Source organism: Zingiber officinale, chromosome 4B, assembly GCF_018446385.1.
Source record: "Zingiber officinale cultivar Zhangliang chromosome 4B, Zo_v1.1, whole genome shotgun sequence".
Taxonomy (NCBI): Eukaryota; Viridiplantae; Streptophyta; class Magnoliopsida; order Zingiberales; family Zingiberaceae; genus Zingiber; species Zingiber officinale.
In genome coordinates, this window is record NC_055993.1 from 101,936,307 (window position 1) to 101,945,257 (window position 8,951).

Below are 8,951 nucleotides of genomic sequence, written 5' to 3' on the forward strand. Positions count from 1 at the left end.
CTCTCGCTCCGACTACGCTTGCTTGAGTGATTTCAACCATCCGGAATAGGGCTCACCAAACCCATTTTCCAGCCTTCTCGAACAGTCTTTCGCTCCTCCGGCTTCTCGTCCCTTGGAACCGCCGCGTGTTTCCTTCTCATCCGCTAGCGTACTCTTCTGTAGCGCCTTATCCCTTAGACACACCGAGTCCATCGACTCTCTCCCGTGCCGTCCTTCTCGCTAGTTGTCTTTTGCTCGACTTTCTATGCTCCTAAGCTTCTGCATACTTAGACACTAGAATCAAACTACAATAAAACCTAACTTGACTTGGTTGATTATATCAAAACTACCACGGGGTACTTACACTCAAACCTATCTAGACTTTCTCTAGTCCTATTTAATGTCTGATCAACCTGATATACTAAGGCTTACCTGCAACATTAAGTTATCACAATAGATATAAAATAGTAAGGTAAAATAATGTTAGCAGTATTCAAGATTCGATGGTCGGTCGATCGCACGTGATTGACCAAAAATCAGTCGGTCACATATGCTTGAAGTTTACTCCTCCAAGACCTTTCATTACCTAGGGTTGCCTAGCTTTACTCACTAGGACTTCCATTGTCTGACTTCACTTACCAAGACTTTCACTATCTAGTTTCACTCACTAGAGTTTAGTTTCACTCACTAAGACTTCCATTGTCTGACTTCACTCACCAGGACTTTCACCACCTAGCTTCACTTACTAGGGTTCGACTTCACTCACCAGGACTTCCACTACCTAATTTCACTCACTAGGGTCTGACTTCACTGACCAGGACTTCCACTACCTAACTTCACTTACTAGAGCTTGACTTTACTCACTGGGACTTCCACTACCTAGCTTCACTGACTAGGACTTTTATTGTCCGGCTTCACTCACTAGAATTTTCTCTTGCCTAACCTCTAATTAGGACTAGTCACTCAATAGATTTCTCACCTGCCTAACTTCCAATTAGGATTTACCTTTGCATAACCTCTAGTTAGGACTTATCCTTGTTAGTCATTTAGTCCTGACTAGACTTATCTCTTCCAATTAGATCAACCCTTAGTCAACTACATTGATATATTATTAAACATCAAAACTCCATGCGTCGATTGTACCAATATTAATTAGTTTAATATATGTTATACTAACATTTTGATTTCTAGTATTTTTCATATAATTTCTTTTGAAAATCTAACATAACTTTTTCTAAATCAATAAATACCATATGCATATTTATTTTTACTCATAATATTTTTTAATTAATTATCTTAAAAATATATAATTTCTATTATCAATATTTTAGATATTAATCTAAATTAATTTTTTATCATCATGAATTTTTTTTCCCTTAATTTTTTATATTATTATTATTTTATTTTTTTTGTCAAAGTGTCGTAAGATAGTTATATTTTCCAGCGGATCCCTCAGCTTGCCAGATTTTGAACGGAAATTTCTATTTCACCCCACGATTTATATCAATTCCAATTTGTTTTTAAAAAAATAAGTCTCTACTCGATTAAAATAAATAATTATTTAGTGTAAAATAATCCATCGTAATTTTCATCCCGCATACTTAACAAAACACAATGTAGGCATTTTAGGTTGTAGAGGGATTGCTTTGATCTCATTATTTATTTTTCGACCGCCTCTCCCACGCCCACTCTCGGCGTTTTTCCGCCGCTCGTCTAATCGGCGCCGTCCCTTACGCGCCCGGGCGTCGGCGCCGCTCGATCGTCCTCGCGGGCAGCCGACACCAGCCACCTCCCCTCCTGTCCGAGCACGAAGCCGGCTGCTGCTTGTCCTTGTTCCCTTGCAAGCTTCTCCGATAATCATATGGCTGCTCCTCTCTCCCTCAAAGATTACCTCAAGCGATACGAGTCAACGGGCGAAGATGACGAGAAGAAAAAGAAGAAGAAGAAGAAAAAGGAGAAGGTCAAGCCCAGCTCTATGGGTGGCATCCTAGTGGTGGACGAAGATCCCGTGTGGCAAAAACCTGTCCAAATTGAACAAGAAGAGTCAGAATCTGCTGGTAATCCTTAAAACACTACCATTTCTTTCAAATTTCGACATTTTTCCTGAATAGTTTTGCATTATTGATTTGTTTTGAAAATCAAATGGAGCAGATGAAGAAAAACCACAAATTGATGAGGATATTGAGGTCAAAAGGATGAAGAGACTGGAGTCCATTCGTGCACGGAAACCCTATCATGCAATTTCAGAAGATGGGAGTGGTTGGGTCTCAATTTCCAATTCCTCAAAACATACAAAGGTCACTGAGCCAAGATCGAGGTTCGACACTCCCTCTCCAAGGACCAGGGAGGCTTCTCATTGTACAGACATCTCACCTCCGCAGCGCAGGCAGCGGCGGGCTGATACACCTCCTGAGGCTGAGACAGCACTACCTGTTAATCAAGAGATGGATATTTCACCGCCAAGAAGAACCAGGGAGCCATCTTTCCCAAGCCCTGATCTTTCTCCTCCCAAGAGAGGCGGAAAGCATTTGTCTAATGATCTATCTCCTCCTCGTAATATATCCACCCGCACACATAATCCATCCGACCTTTCCCCTCCAAGGAGGAGTCGGAGATTTTTGTCACCTGATGCATCCCCACCACGGCAAACCCGTCACATATTTTCAGATGACACAGGGCCCCCAGCTTCCCCTGTTGGAGATCTTTCTCCTCCAAGGAGAGGTAGTAAAGACTTGTCCAATGACCTCTCTCCTCCACGCCGGACTCGTCCACAGTCTCCTGAAGCTATTAGAGGCCGGAATTCCTCTCCCACTGATCTTTCTCCACCGAGGAAGAGCAGGAAGGTTCTTGTGGAGAAGGAGCCTAGAAGGGGTGGATTACTTTCAGCTAAAGATCTTAGAGAAGAGAATGACAGGACGAGGAAGGAAGCACTGTCAAGGTGATGGTTAATCTATGAGGACTTCAAATTCAGCTGCACCTTGCGTATTTACGTGCACATAACACCTGTGAATTCTTTGTTCAATTGAACATGGTTTTATGAGATTTCGCTTGACATATGTGATATGTTTTTTTTGGCCCAGATTTGCATCCTTGGATCCTAGTTTGAGTGGTAAAAGTGCAAAGCCAGTATATCGTGATGCAAAAGGTTTGAGTTCTCTGACACAGCATAACATTTGAAAATTTTCCAAGTACATTTGGAAGCTCAGATTCTACCAGTTTTGTAGTTTTATATTTGCATGTTTCTGACTGCTGAGTGACTGAATTATTTTCTGTAGGGAAAGCTATTTCAAAGGAAGAGCTATTGAAACCAAAGGAAGAAGAGAAACCAAAGGTATTTTTGATACACTTCATCTTTGATTTGGTGGTCATTTTTACTATACGTGTCAGTCAAGTCCCAAGAGCTATATTTTTTTTGTTTTACTTTTATTGTTAGCTATAAGAGCACAACAAGTTATGCTATTATTACAGCTATTTATCAGAAAGGAGAATTATTGGTACACATTCAATTGTTTAATTATAGGCTCTTAGTTGGAAGCAAGTGTAGTGCTGATTGTGTAGGAGTGATTTGTAACGCTTATTATTTATTAGTTCTTGCACAAATTTTTGTTTATTTTTTTCTATTATTAATATCTATATAATGACTAAATGGTTGTCATAAAAGATATGCCATGGTACAGAGGTCTGAAATCCAGTTTATTTTTTTTCAAGGTTATCTTTTTTTATTTCTTGTTTATGTTTTTCAGTCTCAGTTAATAGTTCTTTGTTTACCTTTTTGAGTCATTGATGATCATTGTCAACTAGAAAAGATTTGTTGATAACATAGGAATTTTGTCGATTATGAGAGATAGTGGTTCTAAATCTGACACTTCTTAGCTTGTAATAGCACAATCCAATAATTTTATTAGTACATAGGAATAGACCCTTTGGAAGAGGTTTTGCAACTGCTGGTAACGTTCTACACTTCTGTAGGAAACTTGTTCATTGGTATAACAAACTCTGAACTTCATTTTTCTTATTATTTTGGAAACTTTTAATAGTTGTATTCATCAAATTTCATAAATGTTTTTATGTTTTTGTCTAAGACTAATAAAGACACATGTGGCTTAGACAATCAGATATGCTAGTTGAAATTGATAAAATGCTATCACTCAGATATACATAGGTCTTTGACGTAATACCAATTACTAAATAACTGATGGGAGATTAAATAATTAACTCTAATACCCACATAAACCTATTAGCTTCTAGCACAACTAAGATGCAAATTCCAATGCTTCATGGCTTTCCTACAGTTGTTGTAAGCCTATGGAAGCAACAAAAGATAATAATTGTTGGTTGATATATGGAGTTGTGCATGAAATATAGCAAGAAATTTTTTCCTAATTTAACTCATAGATTTCGGATCACATTCTATATGTTAACTTGTAGTAGCACAACGTAAGCTTGTTCCTAAACTAGCTTTTCAATTCCTCATCCTATTCCATATGTCAGCTTATGCATAGGGTAGGCTTGCTTCCTCAATGTAGACACTTTTACAAGGTTCAATTAATCAACCTTTTAATTTGTTTTGACTTTACATAGCAGTTTGATGCAATATCACTTTTTTTTCCTTTATCTTCAGTGATTTATTTGTTTAATGATACTATTGGCTAGGGTAATTAGAGTGTAGCAGCAGCATACAAGTATCCATGTTTTAAAGTGCTGTGCCGAGACGGTCGAAACGGACGAAACATCTCATTCCGCTTGGCGACCGACATTGGCACGACCCCGGCACCAGACCCACGACAGCTGCAACGTGTTGCGAGACTCCGTGGCTGCAGCGAAGGGGTCAGCACGACCCCGGCACCAGACCCATGACAGTTGCGATGTGTTGCGCGACCTCGTGGCCGTAGCGAAGGGGTCGGTCGACCTCGCAACAGCAGTAGAGGGATCGCATAACCCTTTCGTCGCCGTCACGGAGACGTGCGACCTTGTGACCGCTGCAGAGGGGTCGCACGACCATCGTGGTCGCCCCGGAGGAGTCACGCGATCCTCGCGGCCATGGTTGAGGGGTCGCGCAACCCCGCGACACCGACGAAGTAGTGCGAGCTCGCGAGTGGTGTCGGATTTCGGATTTTTTTTAATTAAACTTAGGTTAATTATTTTAATCAACTCCTAGTTATGATGGAGATAATCTAAATATGCTTTATTAAATCCTCAGAAAATTTTTATTTATTTATTATCTATTTTCATATCTTTTTCTTTTTTTAAGATTATTTTTTATATTGTTTATTTTTTAAATATTTATATTAAATATTTTATTTTTTAATTAATATATTTTATATTTAAAAAAACCGAAACTATATCGGTACAACATGATACGGTACCGAAACTATATCGTTCCGGTCCAAAACCGAAACCTTGGCACAGGTCGAAGTTTTAAACCTTGCAAGTATCAAATATTGTATTTTTGTATGATATGTGATATTTAATTGAGTTATTTTTCTTGAAACTTCTATCGTCTCCTTTTTTATCCTCTCTTCTCTTATCTTCTCTCCCTTATTTCATCTTATTATTTGTATATAATCTCATTTTGGTATATAATATGTTTTGACCTTGCACACTTGAAACTATAACAAGAGGTTGGCTTGATATTTCTTGGATGTGAGGTTAGTATTGCATCATTTTTCTCTTTATTTTTCAGTTGTGTTCCAATTCCAAAAAGTCTAAAACACTCGCATAATATAAAAAACTTTATATATGGTGACCATAGATATGATCAATATCAATATGACAAGGATTTTTTCCAAAAGTTCACATGTTGGGGCATCCAATAGTAGTAATGATGGCATGTTCTTTGGAAATGGAGGCTATTCATCATTACTATCATTTGCCTTACTATTGCTGTCTCGTTGATTTTTATTTGCTCTTTTTGTTTCTTTAAAGTTCACTTACATTTGCAATATCCCTTCATATATTATTAGTGGCTAATGGTTGGTTCTTGGATTTTCTATAGCACTTTTGGCTGTTTCTACTAAAGAAAGTTAACTTTTATCAGGAATATTCTTTTGTGATCTTCCTTTTTACATTACTACCAAGTGTTTTGTTTGCATGTCCAGGAAAAAAAATTGGAATGGGGTAAAGGCTTGGCACAGAAGAGGCAAGCTGAAGCTAACACTAGAGAATTAGAACTTGAGAAAGACAAACCTTTTGCTCGTATGAAGTAAGTTGTTTTTTTTGTATAAATTTTTTAGTTGCGAGCATGCATGATTTTTTTTATAGACAAAATTAGATATTGATCAACAGGATACTAGTTATAATCTCTCACTTGTTGTTTCTATGATTAACATCGCTTATTGGAACCTGAAATGCTTGTTGGATGTTGGACCTCTAGCAATTTTTGGGAACAACAATAAACTGGCACGGTGTAAATAGTATGCTTTTTTAGTGATTTTTTTATCAATCTGAGAATGGTTAGGTGGATATGAAGCACTTTAAAACTCAATCCTTCTCGTAAATTTTCATAGAGATTTGTGGCATATACATTAATGTTAGGAATTCAAGAAATAAAACAAAATGAATTTCACACTTGTTCATGTGTGAACTACTTCCATATTTATATGCAAAACCTATAAAAAAAATTCCAAGCTATCAGTTAAGCCCTTAGAATCTAATGATTTTTTTTATTGTTGTAGTAGCTTATTATGATTATAACCATAAATTTGGTCACAACTTCCCATTTAGATTATTGTGATTATGTTAAATAATCTGACATGTGTGCCTATTTGCTGTAAATAATTTTTTGTTAATTAGTATTTAAGTCTCATTTGTCATTGTTATGATTTATGTTAAAATAACTTTTTGCAAATAAGTAGATCTTGATTTTATCCTTTGTGGTACTCGTAACTATTCGTCTTCATCAAAATGTTATTTGCCAACTTATTTGACCTCCAGGGATGATCCTGATCTTGATCAGATGTTAAAGGAGAGAGTTCGATGGGGCGATCCCATGGCACATCTGGTCAAGGTATATTTTTTATCTAGAGTTTGGACTGTGCATTTTAATTAGTAGTACACTAGCTGTCAATTCTTTACCGTATAATTACTCATCTCTTGATATGTTATAGCAGAAGAATTCAGAAATAATATTAGAAGATCTTGGCGAGAATGAAGCAATGAAGGAATCTGGATTCATTATCCCTCAGGCGATTCCAGCTCACAGTTGGCTTAAACGAGGAGTAGATTGCCCTCCAAATCGTTATGGAATCAAACCTGGTCGCCATTGGGATGGAGTGGACCGCAGTAACGGTATGTTGGTTTAGTCTCTTAATTTTCAGTTCTTTTAATTTTTCTTTCTCATATCATGTAGTTTTCTTACTTTGGAAACTCGTATTTTGTGCACATAAGTCAATAAACATAACATCTTACGACTGACTGAACTTTGGTTCGGTTGTCATGGTTATTGAAGGGTTCGAGAAGGACATGTATAAGAGACAGAATGAGAAGCGAGCCACTGAGAGAGAGGCATACCTGTGGTCCGTCTCCGACATGTGAAGATCTTTCAGTGGTTTTCTTTTTCAGAGTTCGTGAACAAAAGACCTGCTTTTTGTGGTTTATGGAAGAAATCTTGAGTGTTCATTGAATTTGCTGCGCCTTTCTTCTTTTGAGCTCATGATCTATTTGTCAATTTGCTTGTGTAAAAAAGCAAATGGGAGGAATTGTGAGGTTAGCAACAAAAATGGGCATGTGGCTATAAAATATTTCACCTGAACAAACAATTCGAGATTTTAATTCTCAAAACTAATGTAATATAATTTTATGTATCATAACTATTTTAGAGAGAAAAGGGCATGTGGCTAAAATTAATAATATTTATGTTGCAGAAATCTCACAGAAAATGACCTGGGAAGGAGATGAAATATGTAATCTACCCTTTATTCGGTTATATTCCAATTAGAGGTGACCCAGGCTGGGTCTGGCTCGGACCCATAGTTAAGTCAATGGACTGGTTAACTATTGACCCAGATCATAGGCTTGAATTTTACCGGGCCGGTTAAGGTTCAAGCTCATGTTTAATCGCTGAACTGACAGTTCAAATTATAGCCACAGGGACTACTTGGTTAATTTATTAATAACTAATTAATAATTTTCTTTCATTATATTATTATTCTTATTCATATCCTGAATAATTGGAAGCAGAGTCGTGAGTAAATAATTTCTTTTGACTTTGTAACAATTCATTTATACGAGTATTTAAAGCAAATTGTTTCTCCCGGTCAATGCACACTCCCTCCACCTTCCCTCTCTCCCCCGCCAAAAAGACACATGTAACCTTCTTTTTGTTTTTTTCTTTTTTCTTTTTTGATTTTATTTTTAATTTTTTTTAACTCATACTTATATATTCATACTTATATATTTTTAATTTTTAATTAATTTTAATTTTTTATTTTTAATTAATTTTATTTTTAATTTTTTTATTCATACTTATATATTTTAAAATTTTTATTTAATTTTATTTTTAAAATTAATTTTTTTAATTTTTTTTTAAATTTTTTTTAAATTTTTTTCATTCATACTTATATATTTTAAAATTTTTATTTAGTTTTATTTTTTATTTTTTTCATTCATACTTATATATTTTAAAATTTTTATTTAGTTTATATATTTTAAAATTTTTATTTAGTTTAAATTTTTAATCAATTTTATTTATTATTTTTCATTAATACTTATATATATTTTTAATTTTATTTAATTTTATTTAATTTTATTTTTTAATTAATTTTATTTATTATTTTTTCATTAATACTTATATTTTTTTAATTTTATTTAATTTTTATTTAGTTTTATTTTTAATTAATTTTATTTATTATTTTTTTAATTTTTAAATATTTATTTAGTTTTATTTCTTTAATCAATTTTGTTTATTATTTTTTTATCAAATTTTTTAATTTTTTAATTTTATATAATTTTTAAATTACTCTCTTCCTTTAAAT

The 8,951-nt window shown here is 34.9% G+C and overlaps 1 protein-coding gene across 2 annotated transcripts; it reads left to right on the forward strand.

The window, feature by feature from the left end:
- The first annotated feature begins 1,598 nt into the window (after window positions 1-1,598).
- LOC121975787 (BUD13 homolog) lies at window positions 1,599-7,844 on the forward strand. 2 transcript variants are annotated; one of them, XM_042527652.1, is made up of 8 exons: window positions 1,599-2,036; window positions 2,131-2,917; window positions 3,060-3,124; window positions 3,255-3,310; window positions 6,078-6,181; window positions 6,913-6,985; window positions 7,086-7,266; window positions 7,427-7,844. In XM_042527652.1, exons 1-8 carry the CDS (start codon window positions 1,841-1,843, stop codon window positions 7,510-7,512), a joined length of 1,548 nt encoding a protein of 515 aa, XP_042383586.1. In that variant the 5' UTR covers window positions 1,599-1,840; the 3' UTR covers window positions 7,513-7,844. The 2 variants fall into 2 exon arrangements, with proteins under 2 accessions (XP_042383586.1, XP_042383587.1); XM_042527653.1 differs by having other exon boundaries at window positions 7,089-7,266.
- The last annotated feature ends 1,107 nt before the right edge of the window (window positions 7,845-8,951 follow it).

What these genes read in the sequence shown, in the direction of transcription:
- LOC121975787 (XM_042527652.1), top strand. Translation starts at nt 1,841, where the DNA reads ATGGCTGCTCCTCTCTCCCTCAAAGATTACCTCAAGCGATACGAGTCA. An exon ending in AGTATATCGTGATGCAAAAG is followed by an intron (nt 3,125 to 3,254) that starts GTTTGAGTTCTC and finishes TATTTTCTGTAG; the next exon opens with GGAAAGCTATTTCAAAGGAA. An exon ending in CCATGGCACATCTGGTCAAG is followed by an intron (nt 6,986 to 7,085) that starts GTATATTTTTTA and finishes GATATGTTATAG; the next exon opens with CAGAAGAATTCAGAAATAAT.